At 39.3% G+C, this 19,332-nt stretch overlaps 1 protein-coding gene across 1 annotated transcript in view; it reads left to right on the top strand.

Moving 5' to 3' along the window:
* Window positions 1-19,332, top strand: part of sdk2b (sidekick cell adhesion molecule 2b) — a 307,200-nt gene that overhangs the window by 237,226 nt on the left and 50,642 nt on the right. Inside the window, exons 4-8 of the mRNA XM_084433475.1 lie at window positions 14,077-14,210; window positions 16,149-16,260; window positions 17,197-17,387; window positions 17,968-18,051; window positions 19,036-19,230. Coding sequence (XP_084289601.1) covers window positions 14,077-14,210; window positions 16,149-16,260; window positions 17,197-17,387; window positions 17,968-18,051; window positions 19,036-19,230 — 716 coding nt within the window. The remainder of the gene's footprint in view (window positions 1-14,076; window positions 14,211-16,148; window positions 16,261-17,196; window positions 17,388-17,967; window positions 18,052-19,035; window positions 19,231-19,332) is intronic.

Below are 19,332 nucleotides of genomic sequence, written 5' to 3'. Positions count from 1 at the left end.
TTAGCCTCCAAACTTGTACTGTTCCGGAGGAAATTGGACTGTACCATCGTAATCCAAATCGGAGGGAATCTTTTATTTAGTTTCATTCAGTTTCATTTTGTTCTGTTTGTTTGGAGTAGTTTTTGTATTGTGCTTCAATTATTTGATTGCATTATGTTAGGTACGATACAGTGTATATTTTGTTGTAATTATTATTGTTAATTGGGGAACGCTTTCTTTTGATATTTACCTCTTATTTTTGTTTGGTAGAGGCTAAAGAGTATATCTAGTGGTGAATCTCAGAGGGGAGATCTATCCAGCCACAATAACATCATGATCTGCTGATCTTTAGTGTTTGTTTATTATTTTGTTAACTGGGGAGATTTATTTATTTTCTAGGTTTGTTATATTTTTTTGTTAGATTCAGTTCATTTCCATCTTAAGTCTTTGATTTTTATATGGACTTTATTTTTGGAAATTACTTTAATTATATCTGCCCCTGTATATAATTAATTTTTTGGAGAAATAAATCCAATCTATTCACTGCCTGTCCTGCCTGTTCTTGGCCACACCCTTACAAATGGTGGCAGCGGTGGGATGTGCCAGTAAAGGACAGTGCTGAGTAGTGTCAATATGGCTCCAAAGAAACTGTCACAGTTCAAGCAACGAGATGAAGCAGTGTCGGTGGAGGAGTTGGTGGATGAGCCAGCTGCAGTTGGAGTTCTTCAGAGGGCTGATGATCCTGGGCAGCTGACTGTGCAGGACCTGGCGGAGATGTTTCGTAAGAATATGGAATTTCAGCAACGACAAGAGGCCCAAATGGAGCGGGAGGCAGCTCGGCAGGAGCAACGCTGGAAAATGATGCAGCATCAATTTAACCTTCTCAGGGAGGAAGTGGATATTCGCACTACCCCTGACCCTGGAGGCTTGTTAGTTCCTGATCCTCCTTCCGAGATGCCGGAGAATGGGTCCAATGCCTCAGTGGCCCTTGCTCCAGATCCTGTTCGAGGTATGATTGAGCCCAAGTTGCAGAAATTGGAAGATTCAGATGACATTGAACATTTTCTCACCACTTTTGAACGCATTGCTCTGGCCTGTAAGTGGGGAAAAAGTGAGTGGGCCCTTCGGTTAGTTCCCTTATTGACTGGTAAGGCTAGGAGTGCCTATGTGCACATGGATATTGAGGAGACGTTGGAGTATGACAAAGTAAAGTCTGCCATATTAAGCAAGTATGCCATTAATCCTGAAACTTACCGTCAAAGATTCCGCTCATTAGGGATCGAGCCTGATGAAACGCCAAAAGAACTTTATGTACGACTTCGAGAACTTTATGAAAAATGGGTGCAACCAAAGGGAAAGACTGTAGAAGCTGTGGGGGAAGTGATTATTTTAGAGCAGTATTTGAGAATGCTTTCACCAGAATTGCAGGTATGGGTAAGGGAACACAACCCTGGTACAGCTGTTCAGGCTGCTTCCTTGGCTGATGTTTTTGTAGCTGCTCGCTCTCGTTCCCAAGTTTGGTATTCTGCTCAAAGGGGGAATAGGGAAAATAGGAGTTCGTCAACATTTGGTCGAGGTGAAGGTAAATTTAATTCCTCTAGTAAGAAGCCTAAGGTTATAGATAGTCAGTTCTCTAGGCCTCTACCTCAGTCTAGTCAGGTGCCCATTTGTTACTATTGTGGACAGGAAGGGCATAAAAAGCCAATGTGTCCTAAGCTATCTGTTAAGATTTCCCAAATATGTTCTGTACCAACAGAAAAGTTGACTCTACCTCAAAGCCTGACTGTTCCTGTAGAAGTGAATGGGAAAAAGGTGAATGCATTAATAGACACTGGTAGTATGCAGACGCTAGTGGAAAGTCAGTTGGTGCCAAAATATTACGAAGAGAATGAAGGTAGTGTTGTCATTAGATGCGTTCATGGTGAGGAGCAGATTTACCCTACAGTAAAAGTGCAGGTAGTGGTACAAGAGCAACCCTATTTGTTGAAAGTAGGGGTAGTAGAAACATTGCCGTATCCTGTGATTTTAGGGCAAGATTTTCCTCTGCTGTTGAACCTTTTGCCTTTTAACTCTGTTTGTAGTATGGTGATGACCCGAGCTCAGGTTAGGCAGTCTATGGATGAGTCTGAACCCTTTAAGAGTCTTCCATTCTTTGATGCTGAGTTGGAAGCTGGTCCAATTAAAGTAAGGAAATCTAGAAGGCAGAGAAGGCAAGAGAAGTACAGATATGTGGAAACTGATGCTCAGGTACAGGGTGGAAAGCTGGATGAATTGATTGGGTTTAAGATTCCCAGTAATATGGCTGAGCTGCAACAAACTGATCCTGTTTTGTCTTCACTGTATCAACTAGCTCAGTCAGGTAAGAGAGAAGGTGTGAAGTCTGTAGAGGGTAGAGTAGTAGAGAGGTTTGTTCTTCAAGAGAACGTGCTGTATCGACAACAGGGAGATGGTTTACAGATGGTGGTACCTAAGGCAGTTCAAAATATAGTCCTGGCTTTGGGTCACTCCATTCCCTGGGCAGGTCATCTGGGTAGGCAGAAAACGCTGGCTCGAATTAAGAAACATTTTTATTGGCCTGGCCTTAGAGCTGATGTTGTAAAATTCTGTAAAACCTGTCCTGAGTGTCAGTTGACCTCTAATAGACTCCCCTCTAAAGCTCCTCTTCATCCTCTTCCAGTTATAGGAGTCCCATTTGAACGACTTGCTATGGATATAGTTGGTCCAGTTGAAAAAAGTAGAGCAGGGCATAGGTTTATGCTAGTGGTGAGTGATTATGCTACCAAGTATCCAGAGGTGTTTCCTTTGAGGACTATTGGAGCTAAGCAAGTAGCTACCTGTTTGATTCAATTGTTTTCTCGGGTAGGATTTCCTAGAGAGATACTGACTGATTGTGGGACCAATTTCACCTCAAACCTCTTAAAGCAAGTCTACCATTTATTGAGCATAAAGGGCTTGAAATCTACGCCGTTCCATCCTCAAACGGATGGATTAGTAGAGAGGTTTAATCAAACCCTCAAAAGTATGCTCCGTAAATTCATCAATGAGACCGGTGCAGATTGGAATCAATGGTTGCCTTATTTGCTCTTTGCATATCGTGAAGTACCCCAGGCCTCAACCGGTTTTTCACCCTTCGAATTGTTATATGGCCACGATGTGAGAGGACCACTGTCTCTGTTAAAGGAGACCTGGGCCGGTGAGGAGGGAGAGGGGGAAGGAATAGATGTTGCATCCTTTGTCGTGGCAATGCATGAAAAATTGCAAGGAATGACAAATTTAGCTCAAGAGCATATGGCAGAGGCTCAGCAGAAACAAAAATCCTGGTATGATAAGTCTGCAAGAACTCGTTCATTTGTTCCAGGTCAACAAGTGCTTGTGATGTTGCCTACAGTGTCCAGTAAGTTGTTAGCCAAGTGGCAAGGGCCTTTTAAAATACTCAAGCAACTAGGCCCTACAACTTATGAGATCTCAACCCCAGGACAAGCCCGTTCAAAGAGAATTCTGCATGTAAACCTTTTGAAAGAATGGTCCCCTCGGAAGGAATGTCTGCTGATTCGGTCTGTGAAGGATGAGGAAGAGGTGGAAGAGCAGTATTTTCCTGTTCAGAATTCTGCAGTGCTCAATTTAGATCATCTCTCTGAGTCCCAGCAACAGCAACTTCAGTCTCTGTGTCATCCTGAATTGTTCCAGGAGAAGCCAGGTCGAACAAAGCTGGTAGAGCATGACATCATCTTGAAAGAAGATGCAGTTCCAAAGAGACTGAGTTATCGTGTACCTGAAAGATTACTTCCAGCTCTTAAAAAGGAATTGGACTTGATGAGTTCTTTGGGGGTGATTGAACCTTCCAAAAGTGAATGGTGCAGTCCTGTGGTCTTAGTACCTAAAAAGGATGGAACTACAAGATTTTGTATTGACTTTCGATATTTGAATTCAGTTTCGAAATTTGACTCGTACCCAATGCCTCGTATTGAGGAATTAATTGAACGCCTGGGTAATGCAAAATATCTGAGCACTGTTGATCTATGTAAAGGTTACTGGCAAGTGCCTTTGAGTTCCAGATCCAGGGAATTGACTGCTTTCCGGACTCCTTGGGGTCTGCATCATTTCAAGACTATGCCTTTTGGCCTGCATGGGGCTCCGCCCACTTTCCAGAGACTAATGGATCAGGTATTGCATGGCTTGTCTGATTTTACCTCAGCCTACCTTGATGACATTGTGATTTTTAGTGAAACGTGGGAAGAGCATCTGAAGCATTTGCAGATGGTTTTAAGACGCATTCAAGAAGCGGGACTGACAATCAACCCTGGTAAATGTGCCCTGGCAAAGAAAGAGACTGAATACCTTGGGTATGTCCTGGGGAATGGGGTCATCCGGCCACAAGTGGGAAAGGTGCAAGCTATTAAGTCCTGTACCCTACCTAAGACCAAGAAACAGGTGAGGTCTTTTCTCGGATTGGTTGGGTGGTATCGTCGATTTGTGCCCAATTTTTCTTCTAGAGCTGCTGCCCTAACAGATCTGATTAAGAAGAATGGCCCAAACCAGATTCAGTGGACGGAGCAGGCCCAGAGAGCTTTCCAGGACATTCAAGGAGCTCTACAGGAAAGCCCAATGTTGCACAGTCCCAGGTTTGATCAACCATTTGTTTTACAAACCGATGCGTCAGGAGTTGGACTAGGAGCAGTGCTACTTCAGGGAGAAGTGGGAAACTATCACCCTGTGGCTTATATTAGCCGTAAACTGTTTCCTAGGGAAGTGCGCTATTCCACTATTGAGAAGGAATGCTTAGCAGTGAAATGGGCCTTGGACTCTTTAAGATATTATCTCTTGGGCAGGCATTTCACTTTAGAGACTGACCATCGAGCACTCCAATGGTTGAACAACATGAAGGACACTAATGCCAGGATAACCCGCTGGTATTTGTCTCTGCAACCCTATCAATTTACAGTTCTCCACCGGCCAGGAAGAGAGAACCTTACTGCTGACTTCCTTTCCCGCCATGTGAGCGAGGAACCGGAGGTGGGGGAGAGTGTGACGGGTGCGTAGCTCACTTCACAATTTAACTCTACCATGATTGAAATTGTCTATTTTGAAGTCTATTTTGAAGTTTAATTTAATAGGGTTTATTTTATTTTTAAATTCCCTTAGGATAAGAAATAACCACAGGACAAGTTATCAAGTTTATTAAAGAGTAAACGGTTTATTAAAGTTTGAATATATAGAAGGGTGCACACTACTTATATTCTCTTTTGCTGTTAAACTCTACCTGAGTCCTAGATTCTTCTGGTCCATGGAGTGAACGGCCGCATTCCATGTGTCAGGAAACAAAGGGAGAGGCGGGGCATTAGCCTCCAAACTTGTACTGTTCCGGAGGAAATTGGACTGTACCATCGTAATCCAAATCGGAGGGAATCTTTTATTTAGTTTCATTCAGTTTCATTTTGTTCTGTTTGTTTGGAGTAGTTTTTGTATTGTGCTTCAATTATTTGATTGCATTATGTTAGGTACGATACAGTGTATATTTTGTTGTAATTATTATTGTTAATTGGGGAACGCTTTCTTTTGATATTTACCTCTTATTTTTGTTTGGTAGAGGCTAAAGAGTATATCTAGTGGTGAATCTCAGAGGGGAGATCTATCCAGCCACAATAACATCATGATCTGCTGATCTTTAGTGTTTGTTTATTATTTTGTTAACTGGGGAGATTTATTTATTTTCTAGGTTTGTTATATTTTTTTGTTAGATTCAGTTAATTTCCATCTTAAGTCTTTGATTTTTATATGGACTTTATTTTTGGAAATTACTTTAATTATATCTGCCCCTGTATATAATTAATTTTTTGGAGAAATAAATCCAATCTATTCACTGCCTGTCCTGCCTGTTCTTGGCCACACCCTTACAGCAGGTCATGAGTCTCTTTACCCGCCTGTATATAGATTTATGTGCATTCCTAAAAATAATCTCTTTTCTCCCTCAAAAAAAATGCTTCACAACCCCTTAGTCATGCATCTACACGAAATGTGCAATTTAACCATCTGCATCTGAAAAAGCAATATGTTGATGTAAGCAAAATGCTGTGAAAAATCTTTGCTCTTTAAAAACGCGTACACAATCGGAATACGTATTCAGAATGTTTGTGCATTTAATCATCGTCAGTGAGGAGTTATTTGACTGAATCATACCGAAAATAGATTGTAATATTAATGTTATCATTCCTGACCAGATGTTAAAGGTCATAGAGCCAGAGCAGATTTGATCCAAACTAGCATTTCATCTATTTTTCATTGACATAAGGCTTACAGCAGTTTAGCAATAAGGATGGTTATGCTAAACGCTTAAGACACATGGGCTGGCTCAGGTTCCTGTTAGTGGGTGGTAAAATTGAGGTTTTATTTGAGGCCTGAATATATTTGACTAGTGTCAGAAAGGATTTCCTTTCAACAGATGCTTATGGCACCAGAGGGGCTACTTCTGTTTTTCTGCATCACAAAACTTGAGAAACTGGCTGCAGCAATAGCATTAGCTTTTATTTGTTAGACAGGTGTGTTGCTCTCATATGTGTGCACAACGTGTTCTTCTACTCCTGGTTTTCCATTCCTGGTCATTTCCCTGGAAAATTCAAGCATACTCTTTTTGTCAGTTTTATTTGACCACCTGTATTCAGCTTGTGCTTTGTGTGTGCGCTAGATCTTGTGTGTATGTGTGTGTTCTGTCAGTATTAGTAAGTGTTCCCAGATATATTTACCATGCCTGTGTGCGTGTGATATTCACTCGAGATCCTATTCCCTCTAAAGGGACTGTGGCTTGTGCCGTGTGTATTTGTCTAAGTATAATGGAGGTCATCGACTGCGGACCCTGTTGCTCCCCGGAGAGAGTCAAAAAAGCACTGCACTGACAAATGCCATTCCATTCGGCATTGTGTACATAACTGTTATAGTGGGTCAGCAAACACACACATACCAACACTGGCGCACAAAAGCTCACAAAACCAGCTGTCTTAGGGGCCGTTCACACATAATGCTTCTTAGTGTCTAAAAGCGCTCAGCGCAGAACGCGAGTGTCTCAAGACACGCTTTAGAGAGGTGATGCAATAGCAAAACCTTTATAAAAAATTGTCGCTGCTCAGAGAACGACAGGGCGGAGATCTGTTTGTGTTTGCCCCATCTTCCGACGCTGTCAAACAAAACAGTTGCCGTGGCAACTTGCTACTGTAAACAAAAGTACTTGCAATACTTGTCCCGCCTCTGGGGTCTTCTGATTGGTCCACTGTTTTGGAACTGTCATTGAGCGGCGCTGCGTGTAAAACAAGCGGCAACCTCCCTGTCTCTCTCTTGAAACCAACACGGAAGTGAATTCAACGGCAATTCATCGACTGGCCACTTGAGGCTGGGTGCAGAAGTGAGTCAAATCTGTATCTCCCCCATGTTAAAATACCCAAATTTACAGCAGAAAAAAAAAACACGTTTACAGCCTGGTGCAAAAAGTGGCTTTGGTCTATATAGCTTATTTTTCCCTTCATGACAACTGTGAGGGGGGTGAATTTTTTTATAACTCATCCGTTTACATTATATTAAGCCTTAAAGTTCTGCATAATTAAGGGTGTCCACTTTTGAGTGACAGGAGGATTCCCGCTGCTGTGGTCATTAGTCATCATTAGCCGTTTGTCTGCTGTCTGTTAGCCGTCACGTTACCTCAGCAAATTGTCTGACCGTAAAAATAAATAAATTCGGGAGTGACGCGCTACCAAGATGGCGACGGTCGGCCACGCCCACTTTAGGCTTCAGAAACGGTCTTCAGAAACCTACGGGTGACGTCACGGACACTACGTCCATATTTTTTTACAGTCTATGGTGTAAAAGCTGGAATTCTTTCAACTAGACCCGTCGTCTTAAAAACGCAGCAATTATGTGCGAGACATGAGCGTAATGATCATACAAGTCTGTCTAACAAACAATGAAAAAGTAAAAAATAATAATATAAAACGCACTCTTACTGTCTAGTTTCTAGACAGCTCCCTTCTGACAGATTTGACTGATTTGAAATCCACTGTGCTTTCTGGTAAAATTTGACATTAGCGTGTTGCTAAACGATCAGTCTCTTAATAAGTGAGGCATCTGCAACTGGTATGTTTTGCAATTAAACCCATTACCCCACTTAAACCAAGGGTATTTATGTAATTTATGTTATGGAGATGGAATATTGATTTAGGTGCTGTTTTGCTGTGCTACGAGGGCTAGCACATCTGTCTTTTTGCTGGGTCGATGGTCATTTATGCAGTTTAGTGGTCATTTTACACACATATTTGACTATATAATGATTTATCCATCAGAATCAAGTATTCCAGAGAGCTGTATAATAAGCATAGCAGTGATTGCACACATATAATATTTGGTTAAATAGTGATTTCGTTTTAATTCATTTAATTATATGTACTTGTCAGGATTAAATGAAAGTGCACTATTGTTCAAAAGTTGTGGGTCACTTGATAGAAATAAATGAATACTTTTATTCAGCAAGGACACATTAAATTGATCAAAAGTTAGAGTAAAGACATTTAAAATGTTGCAAAACATTTCTTACGAGTTCTGAATAAATCTATTAATCAAAGAATCCAAAGAATCAAAGCATTACGCATCATGGTTTCCATAAAAGTAAGAGTTATTTCTTAAAATGGAGTAATATTTCACAATATTACAGTTTTTACTCCAGTGCAGCCTTGGTGAACATAGTATACTTTTTTCAAAAACATAAAAAAAAAAATTCACAGTCACTCAGGCTTGTAATCAACTTTTATCTATCTGTGCATTCTGGTAATGCCTTCTCCTCTAATGATTAATACGATGCATATTTTGGCATGAATACATAAAAGATATATTTATGATACCTACTTTTTGGAACAGCCTTTGCATTGAGAGTGAATGTGTTGCCTTATAACGCTGTATTGGCAGCTCACTAGATTTTGAGACTGACCTACAAAGACTCTATGGTTTATGCACACATACTGTATGAATTCTCTCAGAGCAGCATTCTTTAGCAGACTTAAATGTGGGAATCGCAGTAAGTGAATGTGGTAAATACCTTTGATGAGAAAACACAACTCAACAGTGATTCTAATTTCTCAGCTCTGTGATTCGACAAGAAACGGTCACTGATGGCTGATTCCATGAAATCTTTTCGCAAACACATGTTGGAATACACAACAAACTCAGAGAAAGAAGTGAAGAATTATTCACAAAGTATGTGTGCAAAAGTCTAATTGCACACTGTCTGTGTGATGTTCTGATATCATGGAATCAATCAGAAGAGTAAAGGAATGTTTTTCCTCAATAAGCCACTTGCATGATATGATTTATCATTCTTGTCCATAGCACAATTATGTTTGTTGAAATCCCCCCATAAATAGAAAAAGGAAAGAAAAGCATTCCGGTTTATTTTATCACCATGCACTGTATATGCAAGCTTCATTAGGGGTTACTTGAATATTTTTTACTATATTATGTCAGAATTTCTTATGTGTGTCTGGGTTACATGTCCTTTGGCATTTATAAATATATACGTTTATAATAATTGCCATATGTTGCCACCACATAAAACGGGTTCATGGGCTTCATCTTATTTTATATTCATCTGTGCCTTTTCAGAAATATGTATATATGTGCAATATTTATGAGTTTTGTGGGACATGTACGATAATGTTTATGCATGACCTTTATCATGTGTGCACTGTCAGTCAGGAATTTGGTGCTTGCATGTAGATCATGTTTTAGTGTGTGTGTGTGTGTGTGTGTGTGTGTGCGCGCGTGTGTGTGTGAATGTGCATGAAGCTATAAGGAAATAACAATGTATGTGCATTGTGCATATAAATGTGTGTGTGTGTGTTCTTCACTGCCTAATTAGTTGCTCGGTCTGCTAGATGTGTCTTTATTCTCGTTTTATGTGCTCAGGTTTAGGGAATCACCTGAGATTAATTTGCAGTCTTGGGCCGCTCACTTCAATCCATAATTCAGCAGCAGTGTGGCTCTCTTCCTGACACCTGGCACACCAGGACCCAGGCAGAGTGAAATATTCACTACAGATCATCACACCACAGCCGCTCGCCCTTATTAACCGGCCCCTTATCCGTCTGGAACGATGCATAGTGGGCCGAAAACGGGAGAAATTTGAGACCAAGTGTGTGCACGAGGAGATATTAAAATCAATCATCCGCTCTTATGTCATCCCTCTATGTTGAGCTGCTCTAATCATACAGCAGTCATTAATCATTTCAAGAGGTTGATGTAATATCCTGTGACAGCCAGCTGCGCTAGAGCATAATGTCTTTATCGTGCTGTTGTTAAGGTTTATCTTCAGGCGACGTGTAGGAATGGGATGAGGCTTTTTGCTTTTTAATAAACCAAACTGTGCTGTTGAAATCCTTAGCGGTAATTAAATTAGCAGTAATCAGTAATTTCAATATTTTATGTGTTTTATCTTTATTGAAAGTGTTGGAGTGTTTGGATTGTTGTAATCAGGGCTTTAGGACTACATTTTTGTTTTTTGGAATGTGCAGATACTCATGAATATTTGTATTTGAGTTGTTTTGTTGATGATTTGGCTTGCTAAACATTGTTGTTATTTGGCTGTTTGTATTGCCATCATTACATAGCCTGGTTAAAACCAGACCATTCCCAGTAGTAACTGAGTTATGGTCTGGCAAAGCTTCATTAATAACTCATTTCCAAAGGGGCGTCACCAACGGACGTCGCTCAAATGCCTCTGGGCGCAATTGGATAGACCTAAAACCAATCAGAGGGAAAGCCATATGCTGCGTCCTAAGTTACACTACGCCATAAAAGTATGTACTCTTTTTGTGAAGAAAAGGTATTTACTTTTGAATGTGTAGCAAAAAAGTAGGCATGCAAGCTTTGGGACATACTACTTCGTCATCTTTACCGGACGGATCTGTCGCGTGCATCCTGTCACGTAAACTGCCCTGTCAATCATCTTGTCACAGTTAAAATCCTCTATAAAATCTAATTTAATTTCCTACCGTTTCGGAGAGAAATGTAGTAGCACGTTCATCTGCCAGTGGGTCTTTCATGGAGACTGTCCTCATGTGTTTGCAATTTGAATATAATAATGCATTTAAAAGTTGGTGCGCTTCACCAACGGACGTCGCTCAAATGCCTCTGGGCGCAATTGGATAGACCTAAAACCAATCAGAGCGATCGTCATCGTGTAAAGCCCGCCCCAACGTTTCTGATTGGTGCCGCGATTTCGACGGATTAGAAATGGGCTTGAATGAGCTCTTTGCCAGACGACTTGCAGAGCAAATCGAAATTTGCCAGAAGTTGTATGGGTTTTCCCAGGCTAATCATTACAGCTTTTATTGGAAGGAAAGTGGAGGACGATGTTAAAGGGTTAGTTCACCCAAAAATGAAAATTCTGTCAGTAATTACTCACCCTCATGTTGTTCCAACCCCGTAAGACCTTCGTTCATCTTCGGAACACAAATTAAGATATTTTTGATTAAATCTGAGAGCTGGATCACTCCTCCATAGGCTTCTAAGACATTATAACTTGCTGGCCCAGAAAATGTATTAAAGACATCGTTAATATAGTCCAAGTGACTCCAGTGGCTCAATCTTAAGTTTATAAAGCGACGAGAATACTTTTTGTGCGCAAAAAAACAAACAAAAATAACGACTTTATTCCACTATTCATTTCCTTCTCTCTGGGCCTCGAGTGAGTTCACGTAGTGTAACTGCGCTGCGCTTCTGTGTTGTACGTCACACGTAGGCTCACTATTGGCCGACGCTGGTCATGTGTGTGATGCGTGTGACGTACAACACAGAAGCGCTTAGATATATGTCATTAGATATATGACATTTCTGGTTCCCGTTAAATATTTCCTATTCTTAAGTCTTTATTTAGCACGTACACTCTCAGAAAAAAAGGTACAAAAGCTGTCACTGGGGTGGTACCCTTTCAAATGGTACATCTTTGTACCTAAAGTGTGCATATTAGTATCTCAAAAGTACATATTGGTACCAATAGTGTACATATTAGAACCTAAATGGTACATATTAGAAGTTTTATTCTAGGAACGTACACCTCACAATATTCCTCATTTAAATAATCTGCGCCCAATGTATGCGCAAAAAAGAAGCATGGCCTGATTGAGTTGCGTTAGCATTGAAACATTAACATGAAAAAATCAACATTTACATTTCCCTGAAATTGTTGTAAATGATTCATTCTACTTGCCAATACTGTTTCTCGTTGACCTCAACTACAGTGGTGGCCTCAGAAAACTCATGGATCGATAGAGGTTTGAACCTAAAGAAATAGTTATTTTTGGACAGTGCAAAAGAACTACAGCGGTTTGATGGAAAGGATAAAAAAAAAAAAAAACTCCAGGTTGAAGTAGATTACGATATAAGGAAGATATGGTGGCTTGTGAAGGGCACTCCAAAGTATAGTGACTTAAAACTTCAATAACAGTTATGTTATAGTTATTGCATGTTGTTTGCTAAGGTTTATCTATACGGACCCAATAGGTCTAAGGGTGTAAGAATATACAGTATACAATTACAGGCCTATCGATTGTTCTCTTGGAGTAGTAAAGCCAAGAGAGAAAGAAAGATAAGTTAAAGTTCTGTCAGTTTTGCCTCAGAATATGCTGACTTTATCAGTACGCATCTGCAGCCTTGTGCGATAGCGGCTCTGAGGCTCCGGCACACGTTTGGTATTCCTGCTGTGAGACGGACAGATTCCTATTAGCATTCAGACCCCAGAGGACTCGGGCAGGGGTGCCAGTTCAGAGACTGTGGGTGTGTGAGACGGGTCGAGGGCAGCCACGCAGAACCAACAATTCTTCCTCAATCGTCCAGCACATAGTCATAATGAGAAAACATTGATTGTAAACAAAGGAGGCACAGTAATTGGGACTCCATGGGGTAAGCGTCAGGACTCGGCCCAGTAGACAACAGTGGGGCGGGCGGTGGAGAGAGGGCTGCTTATTCAAAGTGAGATGCATGAACGTACTGCTAAAGATGAGAAACTATCAATTTTATTTTAAAGGTATTTTAAATGAAGTTTACTAAAGGGTAAAAGGTTTTGTTAATTTGTTATATACATATACTGTATATTATACACATACATGCACATCTACACACTGTCTGAAAGACTTTCTTACTGTTTTTTAAAGAAATCTCTTATGCTAACCAAGGGAATGCTTAATGGAAACCAGAAATATTATAGATAACAAAAACAAATAAACTATATTAGATATATGACATTTCTGGTTCCCGTTAAATATTTCCTATTCTTGTTAAGTCTTTATTTAGCACGTACACTCTCAGTAAAAAGGTACAAAAGCTGTCACTGGGGTGGTACTCTTTCAAATGGTACATCTTTGTACCTAAAGTGTGCATATTAGTATCTCAAATGTACATATTGGTACCAATAGTGTGCATATTAGTACCTAAACGGTACATATTAGAACCTAAATGGTACATATTGAAAGGGTACCATCCCAGTGAGAGAGATTTTTTTTGAGAGTGTATGTTTCAAAGTACTTGAACTTTTCAAGGGCTTAATGAAAGGATGCAAAGGATGGAAGATAATGGTAATAATATTTCTGTTTTTCTGGAAAAATGTCTTCCATCACAGCAACTGTTGCATGTCCCTGACGCCATGAAGACGTTTCTGTGATATTTATGGAGCAAAGTCATCTTATGGGGTTGTTAATTTGGAGGGTAAATGACAGATGGAGACATTAAGTTTCTTTGTTCATCTGAATGAGTCAGAGTGTCAATGAATATGAAAAACAACAACATCAACAAAAGAAGCATTTAGAATTCTGTCATGTTTTTTAAGACATTTGTCTTTGTGTAAATGAATAGGCGTAACGAGATGGCAGTGAATTAGCGCTCCGCAGTGGCTCTGAAACATCCGTCGGGAAATTTTCATGTAAATATCAGCTTTTCAAGCGCGGCACTGAACATTTGGTGTGTAGATTGCGGTGATATTACTGATGCAGTGTTATAAATCACTGCTTGAGTGTGATGTCTGACAGCTGCAGATTTCTGACCGTGATTCTGCTTGTTGTTTTCTCACAGAGCCATTACTCTGGACAATACGCTGGTCATCCTGTCCACCGTGGCTCCAGATGCTGGAAGATACTACGTGCAAGCCGTAAATGACAAGAACGGAGAAAACAAGACCGGCCAGCCCATAACGCTGTCTGTAGAAAGTAAGTCTGTGGAAATTTGGACACACACATGCACAAGGTTACAAGGTTAGAACTTCTTTCTAAAGACTAAAATTAAGGCGAAACACGGCAGGCAAAAACATTGTTGTTTTGGTCAATTTTGAGATTTTTGGATATTTGTCTTCAATAACATGTCTTCTTTCAGACTTGTGGTGAAAAAAAGTCCGAAATACACATTTAGGTCTTTATTTTATTACACTTTGTCTGTTTGCGTCTGTAGATTTCTCATAAATTCAACAAAAGTTGGCTTTCTTAATCAACATGCTGATTAAGCACCCTTTCATCACATGCACCGTTAGGAAGCGCTCTCTCTCCTGTACAATCCTGTCGGATCCAAATATGGTAATTTCCTTTTTATCAGCAACCAATCGTGAAAGTAAAGGGGCTGAATGCGCAATCTCATTGGCTGATGATAAATCTTTATAGCCCGTTTTCTCAAAATGACCTTTCTCTCATACTCCAAGTCCAAAATCTCCACTTCAGTAGCACCTATATACACCAAACTTTCCAGTATTGTACCTAGGTTATATTATGAAGACATTTACAGAGGGATTTGTAAATATATTATTCCTAGCCTGATTTATATAACATTTTATTCCAAAAAACATGGTGAAAATCATTTTTTTAAGGCTATTGACAGTATTTTCTGATTTACAGGATACCAAAAGTAGATATCCATAAATCCCTCTGTAATTTTTTTCCCATCTAATATGTGAACACAATGACATTTTTTTTTCAACCTGGCTTTATCCAATACTCAGATTTTGTTTTTTAAAATATATGCAAATTAGCGCATATTTAATTAGATATAGCCTAATTTGCATATTTAAACATTAAATTACAGAAAACTTGTAATACATTTTTTTCTCATCTTAATGTAGGTAATCAACTGGGAAAGTTTCATGGTGATATCTGCTAGTTAAAAAATTTACCCTATTCACCTGTAGTGTCTCGCCTTAAGCGTATGTGTGGGTGTGTATAGAATAATAATAATAAAAAAAATATATATATATATATATATATATACAGTATATATACACACACACACACACACACACACACGCATATATATATATATATATATATATATATTTTTTTTTTTAAACTGCCATGTGTAATTTCTAAACCTGACCTTTATAACACAGTGAAAGTTAAAATATACTTCAAGCATATTCAAATGTGTATACAGAAGCATACTTCTGTTCTCAATGTTCCTCGTTCCTATGTGAAAAAATGAAAGTAAATACACATTTTTTGTCTATCCGTTCCATGAGTCTTGGCTTTCCATTTTAGATAACATGCCGATTTATATGAACATATAAATCTGTGAACAACAGGCTATAGACAAATACGTATTTGTCTTCAGTGACAGCGCTTTGTTTTTTTTACCCTCACAGTTTCTCTGAAATTCCAGAGCGAGAATATTGACAGTTATGGATTGTACTTTGTAAGAGTGTTGGTGTATCAAATTCTCTCTGCAAACCAGGATATGATATTTTTGAGTCAAAAACAGGAGGAACTAAAGAATATTGCGGCAACAGATTAGAGATAGTGGGGTGTGTGTGTGTGTGTGTGTGTGTGTGTGTGTGTCTGTCTAAAGGACAGTCCTTCCCAGAAGCTGTAGTTGAGTTTCAGGGCTTTACAGAAGACTGTCTCTGACAGAACTCCGCACACACACACACACACGCGCGCGCGCTCTCCCACACACTAGCGTAGCCGCCAGGAGAGCAGAGATATAAGTTCCTGTTCCAAACACAAACCTGTCACACTTGCTGTAACACATACAATACATCGGCTGGCACTTCCTACATCTTGGACACACTCACACCTGAAGATGACAGATCAGAGTTCTATTAAAAACACTCACTCGATAATGTCTTTTACCTGTGTGTCATAACACACATTTCTCCTCTGCTGTAGATGTTGGTGGTCCTGCAGACCCCATCGCTCCCACCATTGTGATTCCGCCGAGGAACACCAGCGTCATCTCCGGCACCTCCGAGGTCACTATGGAGTGTGTGGCCAACGCTAGGTGACGACCTCTGATTCCTTCACAGTTTGAATGAAAGGAAAATGATTTTAATTACAAGACGAGCAGTGGGTTGAAGTCTATCATCATTTTTATTCTTTTCTCGACACTTTTCTGTAATTATTTCTTGTGAAGTATTTTAAGAAAATTAAGTGGTTAAACGGTAAGTTCCCTTATTCTATACGGAGAAAAACTGTAATAGGTATAATTTGCCATTTCATGTAATATTATATTAAATTACTCTTAAATGTACAGTTTTTTGAAGTGAAAAAGAACAGGTCATCTTATAATTTACAGTGAAAACCCGTAAATTGACATTCCTAGAATTCCCGCGTCGTGTGACACTTCACTTTGATGGTTTTTCTTTTCGTTTTATTGGGTTACATACATTAGGATTTTATGTTACATCTTATGTTGTTAAATAAATGTTTTTTCCCCCTTATTTTAGAGTTATGATGGTGTTTTGTGTTTGTATGTATGACACTGTTCGCCTAATATTTGTGTTTTTAGGTGGACAAAATGTCGCATTTTCAATGTTGTATCTATGTAAACTCTCTTTCTCTATCCTCACGTGTGTCATTCAGAAGTTACAATGTTTACTGTCTTGAAATGGTCATGGCTTGAGTGCGTTAAAATTTTGGACACAATGTTGAATTCCTGTGGCTCTACTTTCATAGAAATATGTGTTTTAAGTGCGTGAAATTTCTTAGTCCATACACTTCCAAGGTAAATGCTCTATTGTAATAACATTGTCTTTTCTTTTCTTTTTCAATTTGAGGGACTAGTCAAAAGTATTTTAATGGGATAATCAACAGAACATCATAGATAGTGCTTTGATAGTGCACTTTAACTGTATTAATAGGACAAGCCAAAGTTGTAATGGTTGACTTGACAGTTACCCTCCCTGACTCTTTCCCTCCCGTTTTAATTCTCTATCAGGCCATTAATAAAGCTGAGCATCAGTTGGAAGAAGGACGGTGTTCCGGTGAGGAGCGGACTGAGTGATTTTAACCGTAGACTGACGGTGTTGAGTCCGGTGGTCAGTGACTCTGGCTTCTACGAGTGTGAAGCTGTCCTCCGTAGCAGTAGCGTTCCCTCTGTCAGCGCTGGAGCGTACCTGCATGTGCTCGGTAATAAACATGCACCCCCCTCCTCTTGGAATTGCTCCATTTATTAGTTAATAGTAGTTACTAGAGTGTTAATAATGCATTACTCATTTTTACTTGTGTAGGTAATCATTAATGATGGAACAGTAAAGTGTTACCAAACATTTTTACCAACCCCAAACTTTTGAACAGTATATCTTGTTGCTATACTATTAGCTGCTTTGAATAAAAGTGACACATATAGTAGTCACAATCACAATTGACAAGACTTTTATTAAGTCGAATAGTAATTTTAAATACAACAAATACAACACTATTTACAATGCATGTCTCATTTTAGGCCATTTTTCTATATCTGTATCTATTGTAATGCTCTGTTGTTAGAGTATAACCAAAAAGCCTGAACAGGATGTTCTCAAAAATCCAACAACAGTCCTATTTATTTGAAAAGATTCAATCTTGCTTCTTGTGCTGTTTGTCTGTTGTGTTTTTATCTTGAAGTGCACATGTGAAGGTCACAACCCTCTCTCTCTCTCTCTCTCTCTCTCTCTCTCTCTCTCTCTCTCTCTCTCTCTCTCTCTCTCTCTCTCTCTCTTTTCCGCAGAACCACCTCAGTTTGTGAAGGAACCAGAGAAACACATCACAGCTGAGATGGAGAAAGTGGTGGACATTCCCTGCCAGGCCAGAGGTGAGACACTTGACATCTCATCCTAATGAGGTTTTTCCAGCGCCAAGTCATTCTTCTCTCCTTACTGACTGCGAACATGCTGCACAAAGCACCCACAGCCAATCAGAACATGAGGTTTAATATACAGCTGTATGGAACATGATTTTTGATCAGTGGGACTCTACTGTAGGCGGAGCTACTCCATAAAGTAGTTTGAATTGCAGATAGTTAAAAAAAAAAATACATGAATAAATATATATAGATGTGCGTCTGGCACAGATTAACTGCATATGCACATGTTCTAGGTCCTGTCAGTTTAAACATTCAAGCTATTTTAAGCCATCATTGCATTCTGTCATAAAGTGACACCAGCCCAGTATTCCTGCTGCCATCTGTGTCAATAATCTTAATCAAACAACTAAATACTAAGAGAAAATCTATTTTGCAGCTTTAACAAACATTCATTATATTTAATTTATGCAGTGTTATTGTACATTTGATTATTGCATTTCTGTACCTTATTGTTAGACGTACCTGAAAAACATATATATATCACTGTTTCATTTCTTTGTTCTGTTGTATTTACCTATGATTGTAATTTTATTATTTTCTATACAGATGCACTTTCCTACAAAATCACCACAATTGTTCTAGAATGATTAATGCTTTTCAAACAGAGCTATTCATTCATTGTTTCCAATGTCAATGTAATTTTCCACTATTGTGCAGCCCTAATATACAGTGTGTGTATGTAAATGTATATTTGTGTGTGTGTGTGTGTGTATATATATATATATGACACTTTTTTACATGTTTTTATATCATATATATTTTTAATTAAATGATTAATTTTATATAATTAATTAAATAGAATCAAAATTGATACATTGTAATGCTTTTATATTTATAATAATAAATATGATATTCGATGTATATTTTAATATTTAAATCTATTTAAATCTATATTACAGTATTAAGTTTTACATTTCTAACTATTCATCTCAGGTGTCCCTCAGCCTGATATCGTGTGGTATAAGGACGCAGTACCCATAAGCCCCGTGAAGACCCCGCGCTACAGAGTGCTGGCAGGGGGTAGTCTCCAGGTTAACGGCCTTCTGCCTGACGACACCGGAATGTTCCAGTGCTTCGCCCGCAACCAGGCCGGAGAGGTGCAGACCAACACCTACCTCGCAGTTACGAGTGAGTTCATCCATCCGCCCCTCTCTCTGGATTACACCTTTCCCCTTTATGACTCTCATACACTGATGCACAAATACACGTGGACATTTATTTCCTCTGCTT

Source organism: Rutilus rutilus, assembly GCF_951802725.1.
Source record: "Rutilus rutilus genome assembly, chromosome: 16".
In the NCBI taxonomy this organism is placed as follows: Eukaryota; Metazoa; Chordata; class Actinopteri; order Cypriniformes; family Leuciscidae; genus Rutilus; species Rutilus rutilus.
Note: the sequence above shows the minus strand (reverse complement) of the source record. Positions and strands in the feature narration are given on the sequence as shown.